Source organism: Lichenostomus cassidix, chromosome 2 (genome assembly GCF_008360975.1).
Source record: "Lichenostomus cassidix isolate B80296 chromosome 2, HeHo_3.0, whole genome shotgun sequence".
Lineage (NCBI taxonomy): Eukaryota > Metazoa > Chordata > Aves > Passeriformes > Meliphagidae > Lichenostomus > Lichenostomus cassidix.
In genome coordinates this window covers 21,268,541-21,295,141 of record NC_139482.1, presented here as the reverse complement: position 1 = coordinate 21,295,141, position 26,601 = coordinate 21,268,541, and the positions used below count along the sequence as shown (strand labels likewise).

The 26,601-nt window shown below is 38.1% G+C and overlaps 1 protein-coding gene across 11 annotated transcripts in view; it reads right to left on the bottom strand.

The window, feature by feature from the left end:
* The window catches only part of ADAM22 (ADAM metallopeptidase domain 22), a 127,769-nt gene that overhangs the window by 18,501 nt on the left and 82,667 nt on the right, over positions 1–26,601 (bottom strand). For 4 of the 11 annotated variants that reach the window (XM_085050647.1, XM_085050649.1, XM_085050650.1 and 1 more), the window contains exons 10-27: positions 25,420–25,491; positions 24,218–24,384; positions 22,213–22,297; positions 21,683–21,773; positions 19,822–19,873; positions 17,657–17,756; positions 14,566–14,637; positions 14,038–14,130; positions 11,517–11,597; positions 11,240–11,290; positions 10,905–10,968; positions 10,280–10,385; positions 9,078–9,194; positions 8,222–8,390; positions 7,130–7,238; positions 6,150–6,240; positions 4,817–4,834; positions 1,770–1,964 (exon numbers count right to left, since the gene is read on the bottom strand). In XM_085050647.1, coding sequence (XP_084906773.1) covers positions 1,770–1,964; positions 4,817–4,834; positions 6,150–6,240; positions 7,130–7,238; positions 8,222–8,390; positions 9,078–9,194; positions 10,280–10,385; positions 10,905–10,968; positions 11,240–11,290; positions 11,517–11,597; positions 14,038–14,130; positions 14,566–14,637; positions 17,657–17,756; positions 19,822–19,873; positions 21,683–21,773; positions 22,213–22,297; positions 24,218–24,384; positions 25,420–25,491 — 1,733 coding nt within the window. The remainder of the gene's footprint in view (positions 1–1,769; positions 1,965–4,816; positions 4,835–6,149; positions 6,241–7,129; positions 7,239–8,221; positions 8,391–9,077; positions 9,195–10,279; positions 10,386–10,904; positions 10,969–11,239; positions 11,291–11,516; positions 11,598–14,037; positions 14,131–14,565; positions 14,638–17,656; positions 17,757–19,821; positions 19,874–21,682; positions 21,774–22,212; positions 22,298–24,217; positions 24,385–25,419; positions 25,492–26,601) is intronic. The other 7 variants (XM_085050651.1, XM_085050654.1, XM_085050655.1 and 4 more) reach the window with 2 other exon arrangements.

Below are 26,601 nucleotides of genomic sequence, written 5' to 3'. Positions count from 1 at the left end.
GATTTTTAAACATTTCCCTGTCCTCAAGGTCTCTTTCAGGTTCAGGAATGTCTTGCCATATACTGCTTTTGGTGTTCACTATTTCACAATAGCAAGAGTTATCATAAATTTATGTCTTAGTCCTTGAACATCCTCTGAATACCAACTATTATAATATTTCATAATGCTTTCCAGCATGGAGAAGTCCAGGCAGCTGCAGGCCCAGTCACTCTAACATCTCCCAAGAGATGCCATCCATACCGGCACACAGAGCAAACCAGAACCAGCTTGGAAGGTAGAAAGTAGCACTCTGGGAATTAAAATGGAAGGACTATGTCAGCTGTATCACAACGTTAATGGAATATTTGTCAGACTTACTTTTCCAGACTTGACAGTGGCACAACATACCTGAACTGGTGGTGGGGAACAACAAAACTCTCTAGTACAGACAGACCTTAGAAACCATTAGCTTTTTGGAACAAATAATAAAGAGAGACATATGAAATAAATGAAGTATGAAAAGAAACACAGATACTGAATGAAAGAAGAAACATATTAAATTACAGTCATTTAAAAACAACTTTTTTAAACTGGTATTTAAACCTGATACACAAAGCTATGAAAACTTGCTTTTCCAAGACTTTTTCAAAATTTTATCCGAATTAAAAAAGATTCTCTAACACAAACAGTGTGTCATTTAAGGTGAATGCTTGCTTCCTGAAAAAAAAAAAACCCACACATCTAAAAAGCTGAATTTAAAAATTTGAAATCATTAAGTAATCACTGCTGGAGTTTTCCTAAAAACATTCACTAAGACAAACTAAATGAAGTTGCATATAAGATCAAGCTGCTATACCAAAATAGCAAATGTCACCGCATATGAGTCCCTTCCATACATTTGTCTTTACTTTCATTGAAATAACAGCAAAGAAAATGGCTTCATCAACAGCATAGTTGTAGGCTGCTTAATGAGACAAGAATTGAGAATTGCAGTTTTCCTAAGAAGCAGTTCACGACTGTCAATCCCTCCTAGGACACAGTGCTTCTCACAAATTGTTCTACAGTGCTAGCTGGAGATTTTAATATAAAAGATCTCTAGCTGCAGAGGAACAGTGAGCATCATTATCTTAGTAATTACAAACGGTTCTCAATGCTTTTTAGTGAATCTTCCCTTTTAAAATGTTGGATTTCTTAGGCAACTGGAACAATAACAGAATTAGTGAAATCTGATCAAGGGCAAAATCTAATTCTCTCTAATCTAATGACAGCAAGCAGAAAACTACAGAAAGTCTTTGTAGAATTATTTTCTATGGTAATGCTTGGTGACCATTTAGTATACTAGTCTAGTAAGTGGAATAAAATACAATCACTACCGTTGTTAATATGAGACAGCAGAAGTCTAAGTCAACACACTGAATTAATGACACTGACAAATAAAGATATAAAAATAACATTCATATTGAACATTTTATGTTTATAACTATTATTGAAGCAAGACAATGTTCCTTTTCTTTGATTACATGACCACGATTTTAAAAGTTTTTGGAGTTTTATTTAATTTTTTTTCAGCCAGCAATGATTATCTATTTGAAATCAATTTTCAAGTGTATTATCAAGTCTCAAGGGAGATTATGAAAATTTTATTTAAAAAAATTAATTTACAATGCAGAATTTTTTATTCTGGCTTAATCATAATAATTACCAGCCCAGGACATAGGAGGAAAATCAGTAATCAAAGGAAAAAGGATGCTATTTCAAACATTCCACAAAGAAAGAAGAAAGAGTCAAACCTGCTGCAAAACAATGAAATGTTCTGACTAATGGAATAATGGGTGATGGAACAGGTAGAAATCTGAAAATGCGACAGAAAAGCAGACCTCTTCTTAGAACTAGATGCAGAGTTTGTGCTGACTCCAGGAGGCATGTCGCTATAAAAAGAGTCGGCCTCTCCCGGCTTTTTTACATAATCTCCCTGGGGTATTTGTCTAAAGTATAATAAACATTGTAGAGTCAGAAAACATGACAGGAACTAGCACGCACACAAACATGCATGAACATTAGTTTAAAAGAAAGAGGTAAGGATAGAAATCCTTGAGAAAACCTGTTAACCACACACAGTAAGGCTATTAATAAATAATTCAACCATCTGAGAGAAAACTCCCACACGCTTCTGTTATGTGCAGAAAAGTGGATTACGTGGTTTTGGAAAGGGAAAACAAGGAATATTTCACTGGTAAACTTTGATCACAGCTTTCAAAGTGAACAGTTTGTGATTCTTGAGACACTGGATAACCAATTCAGATATTTCACATGGCTCTTCATGCTGGTTGCAAAAAGCACCCTCAGGTGTAGCACTAGTACTGAGCCTGAGCTGAATACATGCCTGCATCGGAGTTCAGGAAAAGTGAAGGCTTTTTTCCTTCTCAGATAGATGCTTTCCATTTAACTTTTATGACCATTATTGAATTCAAGAATAGCAACCTGTTGAGTTGTTTAAACCTCAGGAGGATAAAAACCTCCAGTTTTTTAAACTGACTTCTCTTGCAAGGGAACTAATGCCAGTGTTAGAGATTCTCAGCTACTCCTGATTACCACAGCAGTAGACTCAATCTGCCAAGACACACGGAAGTAATGTCATAGTTTATCCTTTTCCAGAACTAGAAGCTCAGTTATGGTGCATAAAACTCTGTGCATTAGAAATTTCTAATCAAGTTATGCAAAGTTTTTGCAGATGGTGAATTCATCACCAGCAGAAAAAAACTGCCATGCAAATATTCCAGTTATAGTTCCACCAGGTTTAAAAATCCTCCCAAGTACAAGTAGTTACTTTGACAGTTGACTATTTAATAACATCAGCATCAGTATTTATTCAACTTTGCACTCTCCAAGGCCTTTTTGCTTCAGTCTGCCCCTATTACAATGCATATTTATCAGATTGATTCACATTCAGATTGTGTCCAACTACAGACCTGAAATGGGATTTCTTCACTCCATAGCTGAATTTCTAATGTTTCTGAAGTATTTGAAGTATATAACTATATGGCACATCAATCATTAGTGCAATGCAGTACTTCCACACTCCATCTTCTAACACCTCCTGAGTTCTCGTCCTATTCCTCAGCTGGTACATGGGTGTGTTCAGAGTTGCCTCAGTGTGGGCAGCTCTGCTCTCCAGGGTTCCTTTAGCAAACTTCTCTCTTGCTACTCCATCAGAAATAACTTCTCCCATGTAGCTGTGCCCTTTAAAGCCACACTATCCCAGCTGGCAGAATCCTTGCTAATTGGCTCTTCTTACCACTTTCATTTATTTCTTTCAGTTGCTTATTAGTACCAAGTATCATCCTTATGTCATGCTCAAAAATATCATAATGGCTTGTTTTCATTGTTATTTAAGGAGTAATCATAAACAATTTTTTTTAAGGGATAGTCTGGACAATCTGGTGGATGTCTGTATTCCATTTATGGTGCACTGCTTGTTCTTATCCAAAATTATTCTATTTAGAAGTCAGCCTACAGAACTTCATTTTCTGCATGAAGGAGATTTAGTTACTAAATATCTCCACCACCTTTGAAATGATGGAGTCCTCTATTACCTTCAGAAGCCTCATCTTATGCTGTTTTCCACTCTGCCTGTGCTCTCAGACACAGCTACAGACCAGCGGCACACTCACAGTTCTCAGGCCAAAAAATAATTTCTGGAGATGAGGATATCTAAAGAAGTTAAATTCTCTAATATTCCAGTGCAAACATACATGAGGTGGTCTCTGTTTCAAGGTTTTGTCTGCTCTGTCCACAGCCAATACTGAAACATTCACAGCAGAATGACTTGATGGCCATGTTAGTCTGCATTTATAGGTACATCACTTCCCACTAAGCAGCACCAAACCCTTAAATTCTGCCTTCCTTGTGCTGGGTGGCATTCCATACCCACCAATCACTGCATGAGGCTTGACTTCAATAGCGTTGCCTTTCTCCTGTTACTGTACCTGTGGCCTGTCTGACCTTGTAGCACACAACCAGCACTTGGCAGTGCTTTTCTGCTTTTTACAAGTATTTTGAGCCTGGCAGAGAAAGCGCTACACAAGGAGAAATGGAGAACAAGCACAACGGGTAGCAGCAACAAACAAAGCAGCAGCTTGGACCAGAAGGCAAAGATACAGGCAGAAAACAGGGGAATTTGAGAAATCCTCTTATCTGTGGGGGACTGGGAGCGGAAGGAGCCAACTCCTTCCCACAAGACCCATCTGCCAGGCAGATGCCTGATCAAAGGGAGGTGGTCTTCCAGGAGCCAAACACAAGTCACTAGGAAGATGGTTTATTTTTGGCCACAAGCTTGAAATGGTGAAAGCTCAGCCCTGTGCTGAAGCCAGTCCTGTGCTTTAGCTATGAATCAATCGAACAAGGTGATGGGAAAAAATGGGCTCATCGTCTACACAGCAGTTTAACTGCATTATATTTTTAACTGCAAAGAAGCTCCAGGAATTAATTTGTCTCAAAAGGCTCCTGAACATCATGTTAATATTAATTATTCAGTTCTTAGCCTCCCAAGAACACTTTCATCTCTAATAGCCGATTTTCAGTCTCTCTTATTGGAAATATTCTCCTGTTTTCCTAAATAAAATAGCCTATTGCAGAAGTATTAAAAAAACATTATTTTTGCTACTGAGTCCAGTGAAATCAGGATTTCAAGCAATGCATTTATAGAATACTGATTTCATATATTATTTAAAATATGATAATCCATCACAATATTTTCCTTATAGCATGTAAATGAGCAAGAGAAGAAAAGCTATGTTCAGAGACTTCTAAGATACATTCCATTACTTTTATCACATACCTCTGTCTTCTGTAGTTTCTTTCCATATAAACAGAAGAGAAAGGGAGAAGAATGAGTTTTTAGTATGCAGGTATACACGGTCAGTAAGACCAAACAAATGTAAAAAGAAAAGCACTGTATACAGAATGAAATTTTTGCTCAAAATATTTCTACAAAATCACTTCTGAAATAAGCATACTTATATACAAAATCAGAATAAACAAGAAAAATATATTCGTCTTGATGGCTAAAGTCAGTGCTGAGGGTAAGGTGCAGTTCATGATGGATTTAAGCCTATTCATTGAGAAGCTGCTAGTGAAAGGTGCACTCTTGTATTGAACCTCCAAAAACTAATCCCACTGGCTAGACATGATCTCAAAATGAGCATTTAACTTTTAGACTTTTGCTCTAATTAAAAGTCTGGAGTTTCAGATACCACCAGAAGCTGAGGGTGATATAGCAAGACACCATAACCTACCTTTCTACTATCCTAATCTTCATTTTTTCAAATGCTTCTTTCCTTACATATTTCCGAGCTGCCTTCAGCCTACCTCAGTCTAGCAAACCAGCATGGGCTGTGCCACTTGGTTATGCCAAACTGCTGGGGTTGTGCCCCAGCCCCAGCACTGCCTGCAGCTGAACCTGGCCTGCTCTCCAAGCACACCAAGGACCTGGGGGAAAATGGCTTTGAGAGACACTCTCACCCAAACACACATGATAAAGTCAGTATTGTACTACAAGCAAAAAACATAAATGCCTCTGTTTTCATAAGAAATTCACAAAAGAAGTAAAACTGAAAGAGACCAGTCAGGCTAATATAATCCATTTTGCCTCTCAGCAAGCACTGACAGCTCTAATCCAGGAGACAACTTGAGCCTTATTTGCAAATTGTAGATCTTTCCTACTAAAAAATGTGCCTGAATTAATTTCAGGTTAAGATGACTAAATATAATCATCTGTTTAAGGAAGCCTATCGTTAAATGCTTTGCTGACTGACTGAAGGCTAATCTTGCTATATTTACCTCATCATGAGGAAACATTTATAATTTAATCAGATCACATTGTTGTATTTCCTTTGTCACATACAGTAAAATCATAATCTGATCATGAAAAAAAAAAAGAAAAAAAATACTAGATGAGAATTAAATTTCAAATTTTGAATCAAGCTCTCTACAACCACATAAAAATGTAAGAATTGCTTGAAAAATGTTAATACAATAAAAACGTTACTGTATAAATACTGTTGAATTTGGATTTTTTCGATTTTTTTAATTGTTCTTTTCATAACATAATCAGCTATCAAATGAAATAAACATATTTTTAAACTGTAATAAGAAGAACAAAATTTACTTACTTGTAACCCCAACCAGTTATTCCTAAAACGAGAGCCAACACTAAAATGGTGCCAGCAATAGCCCCTATTATTATATTTGTGCTAACCACGCCTGGAAACATAAGAAAGAGGAAAAATATACATGGTTTTAGGAGAAAAATACACAAAACCAGTAAATATACCATCTTTTAATAACCAGTTTGAACAACAGATTAGGCTGATTAACTGTAATCAGTGATACACTCTTGAAGTATAGCATGGACATAAAAAGATCACTTGTAAGTCATGCTTTGACCTCTGTGTCTGCTTCCCTTAGCTGAACCCTTGTTACATGGGAAACCTGTGCCAGGTATGTCAGTACAATATTATCAATTAACTGCTGTAGATTACATCCCTACAACCTGCCCTAGCAAATATATGCTTACCCTGGACTAAAAGTGACTACTTGTTTGGTTTTACTCAAATCTCTTCCATAGCTGAATAAATTAATCAAATGAGACATTCTGGAAGACATCCCCCCAACAAGGATTTCTAATAACAAACATTTACAAGCTCATTTTTCCACAATATATCTTTCTTTTGTATCTAAGACTAAAGCTGAATAAAAACTTTCACTCAAAAAATGTGAAAGTCAAGAATTTGTGTGCCAACATGCTGCGTATTGGCCATGTAATAAAAAATTTGCACTACAAATAAAAAACAGTCATGTGGGTAGCATTACCTTTCCATCTAGATATGATATGTCCCAGTAAGTTCTTGCTTGTCCACTCAGATGGTTGGGACAAGCAAGGTAGATATCAATTCTCAAAGGTGCACTGTCTGAGGCCTCATTTACAGACACTGAGTGCTTCTGCTGTGGGAGGAGGAGAGGGGAAAGAGGCTCCTTATGCTACAGCTTATTGTGGTATACTAAGTGAAAGAGTAGGAGACCTGGTTTTGCTTAATGAACTTTTCTCAAATCCAAGCTTTTTCCATTGTTGGTTAAAATTATAACAACATACCTTTATTGATGGCATCTTTATCAAAAAATAGATCGTCTTTGATGTGAGAACTGCAGTCATCTCCTCCCCAGAATCGGTCACAGACACACTTTATTTCATTGCTACAAACCTGCAGTCAAAAGTGTAGCTCAGAAAAAAATCAGATTATTCATCCATTCCCGTAATTAATACCTAAAGTATAGGTACACTGATAAAGCCCTGATTCTGACTGCTCACAAAATTTTGCAAAATAATTTTTAATATACAGCGATTTTTAATTTATATATTGGATATAAATGCATTAAATATGCTATTATATGTTATATAAATAGCTGTAATACTTATTCAGTACATATTTTAAAGTAATCTATATTTAATAGAGCCATTTCTAATTACTTTGGGAGACTGATCTTAACGACTTTTTTTTTTTCAAAATATGATGAAGTGGGCGATTTCAGATTAAAAAAGGAAGTTTTAATGCAGTGCACAAGACAAAAGACATTATGAGAGAACAACTGGCTTTGCTCTAAGCTCAGTCATAGGGCCCTGGACATCATGTCAAACTGTGTGAGGGACAAGGGGACTCGCCAGGGCCACAGCAAAGCCATGGACTGCACACTGAGCAGAGTAACCGCCACCAGCCAAAAGCGAGCTCACTGCCCTCTTTTCAGAGTAAAGGAGCTCCCAGCCAACAAAATCCAACATCATCAACAGCTTGATGAATCTTCTTGGCTGTTTATGCAAGAAAGAGGGAATTAGAAAGAGCAGGTCTCTGGAAGAACAGAGACCCAAGTTTCCCAGTTCATAAAACCTTTGTGTTTCTTCTCCAGCACATTGTCTGAGGAAATATCCATCAAGTTAGCAAAACTGATAGCAAAAACATTGATTGATCAAACTTCTGTAAAGCAAATGTACACTAACTATGACTCATTTTTTAAGAGGCCTTGACTGGAACGTTATGTGCCTCCTTCCCTTTTCCCTTTCAAAAACTTCTCCAGTATTATGACTTCTAGAGTCACACAGCTGGCTTCCTGAGAGGTCTATCTCACACACTACACAAGGCCAGGCACTCAGCAAAAGCAGCAAAAAGCGTTAAAGAGTGAGAGAACATACTCCATGTCCTGAGCAAATGTGGCTGTCGGTGGTGCCCGGGCAGGTGCTGAAGTTGAAGGCCTCGGCGGGGAGGCAGCGGTGGTCCAGGCACACCATGTCCGGCCCACACGGCGTCCCATTCTCCACGTAGCCCAGGTCCGTGTCCTCGTCCAGCTTCACGTGGCCACCACTGCAAGACAGCCAAGGGGACTTGGAGACTTGTGCTGGGATTAGATGGGACTGCTTGAGAAACTGGGCGCTGGGCTGCTGCCTTTATTTCTGTTACACAGGCCCGCGACCAGATAAGACTAAGCATTAGCTTAGTGATCTCACTGGGCCAAATGTGAAACAAACCAAAACAGTGTCTCTACATCAAACAAATGCAGTGGTGAAAACAAAGACCACTTTTCCTGTGAAACAGCTATAGTTAGATAAAACCCTAAGTTACTTGTTTAGGACTTCATTCATCTTATGGTTGTGTGAAGCTATGAAAACATACCACATCTGTAATTAGAATTCAGCTAAAATATAGCAACAAATTAGCTGCCAGTTAACTTTGGCCGTGCAGGTATATGTCTAAGTATTTTGGGTACATGAAGTACTTTGCAAATATTAAAGAATGTAAAATCACAGGGCCTGAGAAAAGCATTCCATCTCCACAGGCAAAATTAACTATTGCACAGAGGGGACTGCAAAACGGCTGCACTCCCCACAGGCAGATAATTTTCTGAAGCTTAACAAAGGTTGAACTGAAGTAATGGCTATGTGTTAATAGGAAAAAAATTAACGGAAACCATTTTTCTCCAGTAAGAATGAGAAAGCTGCTTCTCTATGCAAGATGGATAGTGATTGTTCTCTTTTCAGGATTTGCAATTACCTGCAATTGTAGACTCTTCCATAGTGCAAGATTGATGTTGTGATTTCACCATCAAGTTCTCCAAGTCTGGGCACACTGGATATGTTGGAGCACAGAAGGTATCCACAAAGTACATCCCTGCATTGAAAGAATAAACAGGTACTCATAAAAAATCCAATGAAAATGGACAATCAAAAATATGAGGTTTTCTTTACTTGCTTGGTAACCTATTTGTTATTCCTTGCTTTTCTCCCACAGACAATAACTCCCCCATAAATAATACTGTTTCCCAATAAAATTACTCTCCTTGGAACTTAGATTGGGAAAACTCTGGTTTTATAATGCATTATCAAAAATGCCCGGAGTAATAAAAGGCAGGGAGTTGTCAAGAACAGACCACATCAAATTGATTTAATGATCTATTAAGATACAGTAACTGGTCCACAGAGGAGCAACAGTAGATACTGGTTTTAATTATACTCTCATAGGACACATATGTAAGAGAACTATAGATACCAAGTTTAATTCAACTGCTGAAGGGACTTTGCTACTCATGTGTGGAGACTTCTGCACTGATAGAATAGCAGGGTCAGACATCTCCCATATTACTGAATATTTTTTACTTATGAATTTGTAATGGAACAGAAGTAACGTTACCAAATCTGCATAAAAAGGTGGGGAAGGACATTAGTTCACCTGTAGGCAGAACTAGAAATCAAAAGTCATTGACAGAATGGAAAAATCTCAAAAAAACCAGTTTGATAAGGACTGGTAAAAGGTTCAGAAGTACGCAGAAATAATCAACTGCCTATATACAGAATGCAAAAAACATAGTTTAGGCAGCAGCTTGCAGGAATATACTTTGAAAGTTACAATCTCGTGAAAAGTGAACACGACTTAGCAATGCAATGGCACAGCATAAAAAGTGAACACCACACCAAGATGTGAAACCACAGGCTGCTCTCCTCTGCACTGCTAAGCCTAACCAAGAGTATTAGGACCACTTTTGGTCCAAGCTCTCCCAAGCTCAAATAGTGCTCTCTTGTCAGAGCTCATCTCTTCTTGGCACCCTGCTCCCTCCAGAATTTCTTGCACAAAGCTCTGCAGAAGACGGCCAGAAGTCTGATCCACAGAGAGGCTTTTTGAGCCTCTACACACCAGCTAAAGAAATGGATTGGGGTAAGAAACCTCATACTAGTAGCTTTCTAAATGAATCAGCTTACTGTTTATTGCACTGTATCCAAGAGTCCTTGTCTCTTCCGCAGTTTCCTTTCTCAGTCCCTTCAATGTTCAGCTTCTCATAGCAGTACCTGTCAGCAGCCGTCACTTCTAAAAACAGAAACAGAAACAAATCTCTTCTAAGATGATGATGATGACTTTGAAAAGCCATGTCATGGGAAATGGGGATACACAATCAAAGCAAGCATAGCTTCCCAATTTGACAACTGAAGCACCATGATCTGCAGGTGGCCCATGAAACTCTGCACAATGTTCTCAGTTAAAAGCTTTATGATGGCACCACAGGACTGTTTTAAAATTTTGTTCAGATTGATAAGGGTTTATTGGTCAAAAATGTCCAGAAGCCACTGAAATAAACTAATGAACATGAGTATAAGCTCCCCAGGTGGTTTAAGCCTTCAGAACAAACACCAGTAAGTTAACCAACACTGGAGGGGGAGCTGTAAAAGACGATGGAAAGACAAAATGATGGAGGAAGACGGGGAAGACATACAGTTCTAGAAGTTTTCAATGATTCTCAACATGTCTCATCCATAATTTTTTTTAGCTAAGATAGGTTTTCAAGCCACATGTATTACAACCAACTTAGAAACAGTTACATTCACTCACTTTCACCCCAGATGTATTTACATTGCCTGTCCCTGGTTTTACATCTTCCTCCAAAGCAAATACCCTAGAAAGAAAGAAAAGAATACAGAAAATATTTCAAATTACATGATTTTCCAAAATACATATTTCCTTAATATAAAGATTTTTCACATGCTTTATATTGAGGCAACTAAAATGTGATCCTATCTTCTTTTCACTCAAAACGTGACTAGCACCCAAAACTCATGAATGTTAGCAGAACTGTCCCAGGTGACTTCCAAAGATCTTCAAAGAAAATCAGTAAAAAAAATCCATAACAGCAGAAAGAATGTAAAACAAACTGAAGTCCTAATTACCTGTCTGTTATCACATGAATATCCATCCATTTTATGGATATTAGGAGAACACTATAGAAAGAGAAAATAAGTAATAGATCATAGATCAGACAGGCATGAAAGCAAAGTATACAACAAAAGTCATATGAAAAATTACTTCGGTATCATTCTGGTTTTTTCAACATCAACAGGTTTTACATAATTTTTATACACCTTACTATACAAAACAGTAACATTCTTAGTAATTTCAAGACTACAAGTGAGGGTTTTTGTCTCATGGATAGAAGACAAAAATCACCTGGCTGGAATTTCCCGTGCAGTTCTCTGCAATATCACAATCATTCACTGCTTCTCGACACAAAACTCCTTTAGGTTCAAACTGGAAAAAAAAAGGACAGAAAATTAGTTTCTTGGCTTTTCCACATCTTGCCTTAAATGCAATGCTTCCTTATAATTTTATCTAAAATAAAAAATGGGATTTTTTTTTCCTAATGGGAAATTTCCCACAATGACTGAAGTGGGAAGGTTTTCCCTGGTGTACATGTTGCACCACTGGAGCCATTTACTGGTGCAAGTGGTAGCACTCTCTGAGGCACCTCCTCCCAAGGGCATCAATTGCAGGGCTGAGCAGAAGTCTCTCCCAGGACACAGGACCCCTGGGGGTTATCAAACCAATACTGCAGTGGCTTGCAGCATTATCCTACCAGGTCACTGTGCCCTTTTATGATCATTTTACTCTTCTTTATAAAATAGGAGTGACCCCAATCTTCTCTCTAGGGATGAAGAACACTGCAGAGCTCTATGTATAAACACTTTGGTTATTTTAATCCCCCATTGTTGTTGCAGAACAGGAACTATTAATAAATGTACTGAATTCTGCACAGTTTGACACCAGTTTCTAAAGAACTGGATATTTAACAATGAAAAATGTACCAGTGACCTAATATAGACATTTTGGCTAAAGAATGGTTTGCCTCAAGACCTAGAAAAGCAAGAAAACATTTCATTTGAGGCAATTGTTAGGGTTTCTGGTCATGGACATACTACAGGCTCTTTATTTTTCCTCAAAGTTTTCTTAAGACTGTGATACCCAGTTCATTTTGCAGCCCTGTGATTTTTTTTTTTTTATCTACATGCACATACATTTTTGGGGGAACAACTGCTAACTCTACAGCTGGTGCGAACAGGCACACATCAGTGGAAGAGCTAAACTGTGGTACTTTCTCAGTTTTCTGCTTCTTTTTTCTACCAATCTCTGGAAAAATGCAGACAGACATGAACATTGTCGGAGACATTACAGGATGCTGGGATGTATAATCACCATGTATTGCTTGCAATCCTTCCTTCACTCCTGCCATCAGGCAGGGTATTACAGGGGAAGGTAACCCCAGGTTTGGGAACTGTTATACACAGTCTTTGGAGTTGTCCTGATTAATACTTCCTAGCTATATATGTTCTGTAAAATTCTACTTTTCTGTTCATTCACTTACCCTTGTGACACTGTAAGCAGATAAATCCTTTTCTCATTTGCAAAACAGTAAGATAGGTATACAAAAGCTTCATTTTGTTCTGATAGTCTTTAATATGGTGTCTATGTGACTTGGATTTTTAAACAAAATTCACCCACACTGGCAATCTGCTGGGTTTTTTTTCTTTTTTTACTATATTAAAAAAAGGAATGTGCTTAGGGAAATGTGATCTGTTCCAGCATAATCTGTGCTTTTTCTTTTTTTAACATTAGGATGAGCACAAAGTCAAGAACGTGGTCCACAGTTATTATTAATGATCCTCCTAAGGAAATGAAACCGTCAAATGTGCACAGACAAAGATAAAAGTATCACACATAGTACACCACAGTTTTAATTACATTAATACTAATTATCTTAATTACTAAATGAGCACAAACAACTATTTGAAGTCATATTTAGCAGGGATCCCTTACAGCCACAATCTGGTTAAACCTCCTTTTACTATTTACTGATGTATCAAGAAGAATACCTTACAGTTTACATAAGGCTTGATTCCCTTTACTCAACAGGATTTCAGTCAGTCCAAACATAAGGAGACACAGGCAGACCAAACTGAAACTGAAGTCAGGTGTCTTTTAGATGAACATTTCCGAGTAATTCTGCTGGCTGCACTTTTGGGTTTCTTACTATATCCTTCTCCCAGACACTCTGTGGTATGATTTTCCTATTCAGTCTCATGGGGCAAATCCAGAGCAACACATATGGGTTTGGGAGTGGCACATGGATAAGGATGTGCATCTTGACAGAATGACAGAATGACAGAATAGTTGGGGTTGGGAGGGACATTAAATATCATCTAGCTCTTACTCCCCTGCCATGGGTAGGAACACCTTCCACTGGACTAGGCTGCTCAAAGCCCCACCCAACCTGGCCTTGATCACTTCCAGGGATGGGGCATCCACAACTTCTCTAGGCAACCTGTGCCAGTGCCTCACCACTCTCACAGTGAAAAAACAAGGACATCTAACAAAATCTTTATGGCTAATTAATCTAATATTTAAACAAGGATGTCCAACGGCATCTCATAGAACTTCAACCTGATTCAAACTTGTCTAAAACTGGAAGGATTTAATTTAACTCTGCATTTGATGACAGTCCCTGCCCCAAAAAGCCATGCCTAAATGACAGAGTACAGCCCCAGAAAAATCAGATTTCAGCCAGTTTTAAAAGGTAAGCTTTCAGAAGAGTAATCACAAGGTCTTCAAGGCAAAACACATGTTCTGTAGTGCCTGCAGCCACCTGGATGCATTCCCAGCCGGGTTCTGCAGTGAAGGTCACCACTAGCCTTACCCGGCACTTCCGACAGCAGAGCCCGTTGCTGCACTGGGAGCCCGCGGTGAGGGTGCAGGTATTGCAGCACTCTCCTCCTTCGCTGGCACACTCCTGAGGAACACACACACACAGAGAACACAAGACATGGGAAAAGCACATGAACCCCAAGCTCTTATTACTTCTCACCTTAGCACGCTACCTGAATGGATTTTTATTCAGGTTTTTAGCCACCTGGAGGCAGAAAGAGGTACGTATTTGTGGGGTATGAAACTGCTGCTTCCTGTGCAAGCTAGAAAATAATTTTTCTTATTTCATAGTGCAATCATTAAATACTAACCTTTTAGCACTGACCGGTGCTTCCATCTAGAAAAATGCTTTCTTCAGTGTCTTTGAAGGCCTGATTCTGCACAGGCAGCTATTACTATGAATCCTTTGGCACACCACATTCCCACTGCTTGTCTTCCTCCACTTATTGTTAATGGCAGCTATGGGTACACCAACCCTTGGACAAATCTTGTTGCTAATTTAAAAGTATATTGCACTTACCGCTATTGTCCCACAGTCACATTCTTCTCCATCTTCCACAAAGCCATTTCCACATTCTGGAGGATCCAGAAGCTGCATGGAAATTCAGAAATCAAAGGGCATGTCTCTCCTAAGGGAATCATTGCCATATTTACTCTGTGCAACATGGTTTTTAAGCTAGCACTCCAAATGCATTTACCGAAAAACAGTACCCACGACTCAGGGAGACACAGACTGAAACAACACAACTGAAGCATACTGAGAATGAACACTACTGCAAATTAATTCAGCAGCACTGCTGAGTCACATGGTCTCTTCTGTGCATAGGTGTCAGCTTTACAGTAAATTCAGTTTGAGCAGAAGTTACAATGAAAAAGAAAAGGTGTGATAATAAAGGAAAAAAATTTAAAATATATGACAATTTCATTATCTTCACAGTGGTTGCAATTGCTGTTGTTCTGGAGTTCATGTGATGAGGGCTGAAAGGTTAAAGCCTGCACTATAAGTTCAGAAGGAATTGCCATGAAAAGTTGTCCTTTTATGTGGCTCAGAAATGCTTGGGAAGGCAAGAGACTGGATTTGTCAATTTTTGTTGCAGTTGGATTTTTGTTTCCCTCTTCCCCTACCAGAGTTGGGAACTTCCAGCAGTTTTCTGTAAGTATGTATGACAGGCAGATGTGCACAGGAAGTATTGCTGGTGAGGCTTCCTCCCTTTTCTTTCAGCCTTGCCACTGGACTGTAACTTAAAATATCAAAATTTGTATATTTGTATGCTATAACCTCTTCTAAGGGACACTTAAATTCTGTTCTTTCCAGCTTAATTTTTACTGTCTTCCTAAAACTTTTAAAGGTAGCTCTTCTAAAAGAAAATAATATTTTTTTCTTTGGACATAAGAAAACATAGTAGTAGTTTTCATTATATAAATGTGAAGGCATTTACATGTGTCAAGAGACTAAAATTTTGTAGATTGTCCTCTGAGTTCTCCAGTTAAACTAGGACCATTCCAAAAACACTCTGCTCATGAGCCATCTGCCCAAATACATGGTTCATGGTGTAGAGTATTTCTCTCTGGCTGCTGCCTTTCTGTCAGAAGCCCACAGGATGGAGCATCACCCCACATACTTCACTGTGCCACACACCACAGGCTGATGTGCTATTATTAGATCCCCCTATTGAAATGGAAATTTGACAGCAGCATGCAGTGCATATGTAGAATTTAACATAAAATGTATGCAAGCTTTTGGAATTATTAAAGAGTTGTTAAAGCTGCTTGTTTCCTATGTATTTTTCCAAATATCTTAACTTCTTCAATATCTCTTGGTCTGCTGCACAACAGAGACAAGGAGATGGCAGTAACAGAGCATTCTGCCTTAAAAAACTGGGGCAATTTGCTGCAGTACATAGGGACAGCTAAAGATGAAACCGAAAAAAAGCCCCAAACATTAAAGCAAATTGGATCACCTTTCCCCAAAGTCATATAATTCATCCATTCATTTGAAAAGAGCATATGTTCAATCTGCTCCAGCAGCCATTGATGTGATTTTCAAGATTATAGCTGATCTAACAGTGGAGCACTGCCAAGCACTGCACCTTGTCACATCAGCTTTCCTTTATCTCATAGTGCTTGAAAAGCAAAATAAAGTCTGTGTCACACCACCCTCGCTAAGAAACATGTCTTTGACAGCTTTGTTAATTAGACAGACATCCATTGACAAAACTTTTAAACCAACCCAAACCACAATACATAAAGGAGACTAAATCAGCCTGGTTTCCACACTCAACTCACATTTCTGCATGCCATCAAAAAAAAAAAAAAAAACCAAAAACAAAAACCTGTAAGTGCTGCCAAACTAAATTGAAAGAACAGTAATAGGGTTTTTTCCCAAGTGACAGATGTGTAAATGAACATAATTACTAAAATAAAACCAAACAAGACACATTGCACTATATAAACAATAAACTCAGCAAATAAATAAATCTACCAGTATTTCTCTCCACCTTTAATGAGATGGAAATGAGCAAACTTCTAAAATTCAGGTGCATTTTAAGTAAGAAGTCTTACATCTTATTGATGAATTACAATGCTTTCTGTCCACTTTTAATAATATACTCTTTCATGAAAAGAGACCTTTAAGAGATAAGCAGGCTCAGCTTGTCCAGATTTGATGTTTTCTCTTCCCTTCTTTAACACTTATTGAAATTCTGTCATTGTCAGAAGATGCGCTTTTTCTCAGGTTCACCAGCAGGAGCATGCACCACTTCTGAATTGACTTTCTTCTCTTTTACATCTGTGACCACCTCAGCTACCAGATAAGGCTTTTTTTCCCACATTGGACTGTCTTTTTGCCTTAGCCTCTTTCCTTTGCTTGTTGAAAGACAGCCACTAAATACAGGTAACACTTATTATATATAGTAAAGAGTCAAGACCGTTATCTTGCTTGCTTTACATTTTAACACATGCTTCAGTAAACGGAGCAGGAATATACCAAACCACTGCTGAAAATCCTCCATTGCAGACCTTGCATCTTGGCTGGAGTTTTTCAGCCTTGCTTTGCATTTATCTCCCCTAAACGTCTGGTGGTAGGGCACTGGCCCCCCTGCAGAAGCTAAAAAAGCATCTTGGGACAGATGTGACATAAAAACAATCCCATTTCAGCTTCCAGAGATTAGTACCAAAAGACACTGATTCAATGCAAATTAGAATTCAAGCTGTGCAAAAGTTTACCAAGGCACTTGAAATCTCAGCAAATACATTCAGTTGTAACATATAATTTAATTTAATAATATAACATAGTATAATACAAAATTGTATTGTATTTGAAATGTTCAGAATAAATTGCATGAGGGATGGTTCTTGGTCAAAGGTTGTGGATACTCTATTGGACATGAAACCACTTTAATAAAAATTTATTTAAACATAATTTCTAAATTTCTATGAACTAAAATAATCTACTTACAACCATATGTTACCAGAATAGTTAGGACTTAGAAAGAACCAGAACTATCAAAACCACAGGTGTTTTTTCCAACATTATAATTTTCATTTTTCTTGGTTTCATCTAAATTAGCAATAGAGTAGAAGTAATATTCAACAATAATGGCAATACTTACTTTGGTTGGTTTATTGAAAAGGCAGGCTCCACCTCCATTGTTTAAAAATTCATGATACTCTTCAATATCACATTCAGAGAACTTGCTTGGAAGATAGTACCTACCAGAAAAAGGTAGCAGGATTACTTTCTCTGGTGCTTTTTGCACTGTATTTTCTTTTTTCAAAATAGGAGAAATATAACATTATACTTTAGAAAAATAATTAAAGCATGCTGCTCAGAATCAGTGACTATCTGTTTGTAAGTCTAATTTGAAAATCCTTTCAGTAAATAACAAGGAAATTTCAACAATGACAGAGAGCTCATGGAAAATGAGAGGCCTAGAACATTTCACTAAGTTTTTACATGCCAAACACCACAAATCTGATTACAGTGTGTAGTTCTCACAAGTATGACTTGTTCTACTAACAGGTCTGATCTCAGAAATACATTCATTTCCTCCCATACAAATTGCAGTGTTGCTGTCGAGCCGCTAGCAGAGTAAAGAGGACCAGGTTCTCAATGGCATAAAAAAGTGTCTTTTATTATTTAATTCCAACTTATATAGACTTTTGAAAGGTCACCCAGATTGGTCAGTCCGAAACCTCCCCCTGAGCCAATTGGCCAGGCCTGAACTGTCCAAATCTCGAGACACTGTTTTTAATAACATCCAAACTTTATCTTTGTTTATAAAACACAGGAAAAAGAGCGAAGAGAGTTCCCATGGGAAAGGTCTGTGCTAGCCACATTGCAGGAGACAAAGACAGTTTGTTTCTGTTGTAGAGGAAATGGTTCTCCTGACCCACAGAATTTTTATATAGTACAGTTATAGCATTTTAAACATGCTTCTAACAAACACCACCTAACATTTCAGCTTCTCTCTGTCATGTGTCCCAGTCAGTAAATTTCAGCTGAGTACAGAGTCCCCCTGAGACGCAGTGCCCCACCTAAAAACAACATGATGCAGAGAATCTTTGCATGGATCCTTTCCACAGGGAAATAACTTTTCCCAAGACAACTGCAGTGATCTTTTTATTCAGGTCTATAGTCATGAAAGTACTTATGCTTCAAGGAGATTTTGGAGTCTCAAGGGCTTTCCTCTATCAGCTCACCACTGGATATAAAAATATTAGCCAAAGTGCTATCCTGCAATGCTGGGAGGAATAGCTTCCAAAACATAATTGGCTTTTTCCATCTGTAATGCTCATGAATTAGGTCTAAACACTACAGAGGTTGTGGATTTCACCAACGTTCAGCAATAAGCTAGGTAAATACAAGGTTTTTTTGTGCACCCAGATATTTGAAAGGTTTGAACTTCAGATAAATAATTTAAAGACCCTAACATAAGAATTTATAACTTTTATAGGAATCAAAAATGCTTCTCAGACTGGCTTTTAAACATACGAAAAATCAGAAAAATCCTACCGGGTATGTTTTCAGGTATATCAAGATTAAAAGGGCATACATTCACACCTTCAAAGAGATTCAAATGAGATATACTTCTTTGTTCAAAATTTTCCTGACCACGAAGCTATTGTGAAAATTTATGGATCCATTTTTAATTAATTAAAAACTGGGCATTATCTATATTTAAACTAGACTACGATGTAATTCATCACGTGATGAAAGACAGGCCTGTAATAAAAAGCATTAAGGTCTGAATACACTTTACAAAGCATCAAATTTCATCCAGCAGCAAAAATTTGCTGATTCACCAGTCATTAGGATAAAATCTCTCCAGTGACACTACACATGGGTATGAACATACTCAGCCTCCAATGAGGGCAGCTTTTCTAACAATATCACACCAACTCAGAAATTTGATCATAGGATTTCAAGAATTAGGGTGTGTCACTGTTTGTTCCCACAACTCAATTGCAAACTTGCATGAGAAAAGCAGCCACACCTGCTTCTGCTTCTCTGCAATAACCTGGCTTGACTGTTGAGCCTTGTGCTTTGCAAGTTAAATCAGGATTCACCAAAAATCTTCACATACCCTTCTCATTAACTCACATATTCTCACATTTCTTCAAAGATGTCTCTGTATGGTATATAGGCTAATACCTTACGTTCTGAAAAATGAGTCATCGAAAATATTGTGCTGAACCACAAAAGAGAAAAATTTTCACACCTTTCACTTATGTCACTGTATAAAGAACATGACTTTCCTCTAGTGAAATGCCTTACCCCATATCTCCCATTATGCATCCAGACCACATGTCCTCACACTTACATTCACCTAACAATGAAAAAAAAAGATAAAATAAAAAGTTACATCTTGAGTCTTGTGACTCCAAAATAATAAATTTCTTATCATAAAAAGCATACTGTACTCAATTCCATTTCATATTTCAAGACAAGTTGAAAAGAATAATTTGCTGGTTTATTGCACACCTTAGTTTAAGTGTATCAGTGCACCCTGCCAACCCTTTTTAAAAACTCTACAAGATTCTATGCAATCCTGAGCTTTGAAAACATGTCCTGCTTTTCTTTCCTTCTCTTAAAGTGAAGTTAGAGGAAACTAAAGTGCTAGCCTTCAGCACTTGCAAATCATGAGTCAGCTTTCTCATCTTCTCCTGTGTGATGATACTCATTTCCCAGATTTTCAGAGTTAGGAAAAAAGAATCATTTTAACTTTTCTTTTTTTTTTTTTTAGTTTTCTTTTTTGACTATACTAATGCGATTTGGAAAATTTTCACTTGAAAAACCCCAAACAATAATTCAGACAAAAAAAGCATGGAATGGTCAATGAACACAAGGTAGTAGAGCAGGATCTATCAGCTTCTTCCTCTGCTCTCCCTCCCTCCCTTCCTCCCTCACAAAACTCCCTTCTGCCCTGCCAGCTGACTGGGATCACTTTGCCCTGGTCTCAATCCTCCATGTTCAAAGCTGTCTTGCTTCAGTTTCAGGAGAAATGCTTCCCCACTTACACATTCTGTAACTTGTCCTACTGGGCTCATGAACATCAGTTTCTTGCTTCCATTTTAAAAGTACAATTAGAAAGGAAATGAAGCTCTGTCCAACAATTGCATTCTCCTCTCTCCCCACCAAAACATGTCCTGCCCCTCTCAGCCATAAAGAAAGGGAATCATCACTACTATAGTTTTCACTTTTACTGTGCCCCTACATCAGCTCAAAAATATGTGGCTGGAAAATGAATACTGAACATGTCTGTAGGATAGAGCATCCATCCTACATTTCTGTCCTTTAAATGCAGATATATCTCTGCATTATATATTGTCTTTACAATGCCTGAAAACAAAATCCACCCAAGCAGAGTTTCACTACTCAATATAGTAATTTATCTTTTTTAAATGTAGGCCACATAAGCACACATGATCCAGTAAGTAAGCACTCCAGTTCATTACCTAAATTGTTTCAAAACTGTATTTTTATTTAATCATATCAAGCTGGGACTTCATATAACATGGAAGCAGGAAGGGGAGGTGCTTGTTGCAGGCAGAGTGGTGGAGATTAAAGCATTTCAGGTAAACAGGGATAACTAAAAGTTGAATACCAAGGTTACAGCAGAGAAATGGTAGTAGTAGGGTAGCAAATACAGGAGATTTGGGTAATCTACAAGAGAAACAGGGGATTTGGGTAATCTGTAAGAGGAAATCAATCCAGGAAAACAGATTAAAAGTTGTATTGTCAGAACTGTTCTATATAACAACACTGATGGGGCTCCTCATTATCCCCGGGTCTAATGTATATTTCTACCCTTGTGTCATAAAACGGCAACATTCAGTCTGTGGGTGGGACACCAGTCTCCCTGAGATGAATGGAAGTGGCAGGCACCTTTATGGTCTATTTTGGATGAAATGGTGACACCAGTGCTGCCAGAAATTATAAGGAAAAGCATTATGTATTTATTCAAATAGAGGAAAAAGTATTATGTCAGTCCCTTCTTGTTTAACTGGAAGAAATAAAAATATTTCAACACTGTGAGAAACAGAAGGAAAAAGTACACATCAGAAAGACAGTAATAAGATCCTCCACCTCCTAAGATTTTCCTCTTGAGACAGAGTGAAAAAGCAAATAAACTTACCACTTAGAAGTTTTCTTCTGTCTGAGAAAATGCCAATGTTTTGGGCCAAAGTCTGTGCCAGGGTAACTGCCATTAAGTCTGGTTTTCCAAACTGAAAGAAACAAGCAAGGTAGGAAAAGTAATCAGTAATACACAGCTATCTCAGATCCAAGGAAAATTTTTCTCATATCAAGGCAAAAAAAATGCAAAATCAGATACATAGTGTTAGAATTCTTACTTCAGGGTAGCTAGATGAAAACTAAACCCTGGCTTATAGACAAGCTAAGTAATAGAAAATCTGTTTCTTTCTTGGCATTGTGGCTGCAAATATGAATGACAGAATATTGCAGACTTTGCTGAAATGTGTATTTGAATCCATATTGACTTTATTCACTCATCACTCTTCATTGAAGTGTCCCTTCTACAGAGCTGCACTGAGATTCTGCATCAATAAAATAAGAGCAAAATATTTTGAGGAACATGTCTGCACTGATAAATTCTGTGCAGATAAATTTCCTCCACTTTTTGCTCATACCAGTATCCCCACCTACCTCATTCACACCTCCGCCTTTAAGCAAGGAGCAGATTCCACCAGTGTGGGCTACACCACTTCGACTGCTCTGAAATCGACTCCCCCTTTGGCAAAAAGGAAAAGAAAAGGAAGTTTACTCTGCTCAGTCCATGAGTTTTGCACCTGCCTATTCCAGTATCTGCCCTTCTAATTTCCCAATGAGAAGCTGGCATTTGCAAATGCTGGATGCCACCACTACGCTGCAAACTATGCAAAAGCAAATGGGAAAAACAGAAAACCACTCACAAACCTCATATGACAAATTATATCCAGAAAAGTTATCACAACTTCCCACCTCTTCAGACTACCTAATATAAGAAGGGGACTATTTTGCCAAACCACCTGGATCTCCCCCAGCCTTTTGTTTCTTGACATCCTACTGCAGCGAGTGCCTTCTGCTGGCACATGCTCCAGGCAGAGTGCAGGAGAGGCCACCATGCTGCCAATGCATGGGACTAGTGAAACAACACACATCTAACTGGGCAGTGCTGATGTGGTAAAACTCAAGGGGAGATGCATTAGCGTAAGATGCAAAGATATGTGAAAACTCTGAAACTACAGCCAATCCCATCCAAGGAACAGATGGACTCTGAGCCTAAATCTAATCACCACTTTGGGGCTGACCACATCAGCATGAATGACTGCCAGTAACTGGAGACAAAATATACTCCGCTCCACCTGAGAGTACTGATCCACCGGGCAAATTATTTTTCTCAAGTGAGAACAGAAAAACATCAAGAAGTATCACAATGGGCTAACCGTGCTAAAGGTGGAAGCTCATTTGTAACCACCGTACTATCACACCAGCTACCCTCACCTCCCAGCTTAGCTGTGTTTCACTCACAGACACAATTTCAGAAATTGCTATTTCTAAACAATCTATGAATGCAATACCTCAAACACCATTGGTGGTGGTGCTGTGGATAGCACTGGAATTATCATTTCAGTGGTATCCAGAGTCCCACCCACAGGCCAAATCGGGCACTCTTTTGTCCTAGTCAATCCACGCACATTTACAAGAACAGGAATTCCCCCCAAAGACTTTACAATGTCACCAGAGAAGATACACGAGGGATATGAGAAAACCTGATTCCCATTTAAGAGATGAAGATCCGATACACAAAGAAACCAAAATCTGCAAGCACCACTTGCAGGCCTTACTAGCTTTCTTCAAGGCAGAAATCAATGGCAATAATTAGGCACATAGAAAAATTCTGAGGGTGGATATTGGGCTTGGGTATCCTGGAACCCTACTGAAGTCACAGGAAGTGAGATGTTTAGGTTAAGTTTATCCTTATAGGCTTCTAAAACAGTCAGCAGAGAGAAAAAAGGACTCCAACAGAGATGTTCTTCTGTCATGTGGATCAAAAATCTCAGGCATGAACCTCTCCTGTATCTTTGTAGATATATTTTATTATATCAATCTTATTTCCAAAAAAATAAGACATTTAGAGAAAATAACATTCCTCTCAGTTTAGTCTTCTTATAGCTCAAATATCTTGGGAGAACAAACTGTTTTGAGGATCTGAAACACTTCAGTAATCCTGCAGCATGCAGGTCATTCAATGAAGTAAAGCAGGCCATAGTGCACTTAAGCAGAAAAACCTCACTGGTTTCAAAACTAACATTCCTCCTTTGAATAATCTGTGCTCTACTGCTGAAGAAGCCAACCTTGAAGGCGGAATCATGCATGACCCTTCAGGTAGCTGTGCTTGTGGAGTAGGTGATTGCACAGAATAACAAAGGATTAGAACGCATGCAGCTCAGGCTTAGTATGTTAAAACTAAAATGAGAGTCAAATGTCTAGTTGCACTGGCAGCCCGTTTGTATATTAAGTTTTTCCCACCTCCCCATCCAACACATTCTTTTCTGAATTATCGTGGATTACACACACAACAGAAAGGAGATGCATCAGCCATTTGTGAGAAGCAACCCCCAAGGAAAGAAAAATCCCCAGTAATAAAACATCACACGAGGTTACGTACGAAAAAAGGTGAACTGCGTCACTTTTCTCTCTGATAAAATCCCTCCTATATTTCATAAACTCACGTAGAGTCACCAAGGGGTTTTCAGATATGGTGAACTTGTTATCAGTAGCCCAGGTTTCCATGGCAACCAATACTATCCTGGTGTTAAGTTGTTCTTTATATATCTAGTACATTAACAGAATGAACAAATATATTATGTCAAATAGAACAAACGTGAGGTTTACCCCTTTTTTGTAATAGCTTGTATTCTTACGTAACCAAATATTTAGCTTATTCTAGCACACTTTAGGTTCTCCTAGGTGATTTTATCTGCCTTAAAACCAACAAACAAACACAAAAACATAGTAAAACCAAAATTTTATGCCTAATTCTTCAATTAGTTCTCTTAGCCTTCAAAAAGATCCCCTGCAGGTCCCACACAGGCAGAGGTGCATAGAAGAAAGATAGGATTTTTGAAAAATTACTGCATTTCAAATAGTTCAAAGATTTTAAATTAATGGGTCTTTTATAACTTCCAGCTCACCCAAAGACACATGAGGGCTCTCTTATGTGGAATAATGAATTATAAAACCGTATTTTTCATTGTTATATACATCTACTGGAGTATTTCAACTCATGCTGGCTAAATCACAAAAAAGGGTCTCCTTTCAATGCTCAGTGTTAATACTCCATACCAAATACTTTCAAGCATTTTCTTTTTCTAGTAATACTTTTCTTTGTCTAAAAATACTTTCCTGGGGTGAGGTACAAGAGCCAGCATCTCATCCAATACAGCATAACAAATATAATCCACATAGTCCCCCTGTATGTCCCTATTCTAACTCATTTGCTCAAGTGCACTGTTTCTGGAGAAATTTTAATGCATCAGAATTTCAGATTGTCTTTTGGGTTCCAAGTTGTCAACACAGGGATCCTGTGCTAGAAATTGTCCTATCTAAGGCACTCTTTAAAGCTCAGACTCAAGAGATTGATCCAGCAGGATACTTAAATGTTTAAAGCCACAAAAAAAAAAAAAAAACTCTAATGCTTTATGTTAGACAAAGGCTTTATAGGTGATTGACTGTGGCTCTAGATGAAAATTTGTCATCTTCCATATATTACACTGGTATACCATGAACTGACAACTCCTGCATCTATCACCAGGAGAATCTTATGAGTCATCTCACATGTAAAAGAACACATAGTTGAGTGATACTTACTAAATCTGCCATGTTCACAACTGATTTAGCATAGCTGTTAGTATGGCCGACTGACAAGCGGTGCTTTTTACACTGTGAAACAAGCACAGACCAGTAACATGTACAGATTTCAGAAAAACAAGGTACATTTCCAAAACACCATGAAGTAAAAAAAAGCAACTGCATCAACCATACAACCCCTGTGCAAGGTTTTGTCTCCAGTGTTGAATGCAATGTTAATAAGCAATAGTAGGGAATTGCTCAGAAATGTACATTACTGATATACTTTACAACAGCTGTTGTTAGGATTTATGAATTCCTTTGTGGAAAGTACCCTAGGATCTTTACTGGAAAATGCTACAAGAATAGGAATACATTGTTACTCCCTTCATTATATTTATTGTTGGCAATTTTAAAATTAATCACAAATGCCTGTGCATAAATTAGCAACAAAATCTTCCATAGCTGAGACTCCTCTAGAGATGTTATTACAGAAATATCTACATCTGTGTTTTAATCTACCAGACTCCCTTCTCTCTCAATTTTCTCTCTTAAGCTGTTTCTGGTTTTCTTCTTGTATAATTTCACACTCCCATAACGCCACAGTAACTTGTTCAAATCACTTCCGCAATCAGACTCCAATGGCACCTTTACTGAAATTTGTAATGCAGTGCTATAAAAATGACACTGAAGACAGCTGTCCAGGTGCTACTATTTGCAGAAAAAAAGCAGTTATGAATGAGCATCATGGGTATGAAAGTCACAGGTATGTCAGAAGAATTTAGGACCAAGTGTACAAGATTTTCAAAAATGTTTAACCATCTTGTGCCCCACAACACTTGGTTTTGGAATTAAAGTTGTCCATATTTTCTGGGCATTAGGATCTTTTAGTGGGCAAGAAGTTCCCCATGACTAGGGCATGGGAAAGGCATCCTTTCAATCAGAATTAGGGGGGAAAAATAAGAAAGTTAAGCCCACAGCAAATGATACTTCCTTCTCACAGGAGGAAATTATTTGGTTTCTTCGATCATGTACATTCACTGGCATTTGCCTCAGAGAATAAACTCCTAACTGGACTGACTCTTGCAGTAACTGTGATTAGACAAATTTAGGAAATAGTGTCCTTGAAGAAAATCTGCCTGAAAAGATAAGGTCCCAAGGGAAAAGTTGTGACTTCAGGTCTTTAGGTTCAAACACAGTTAC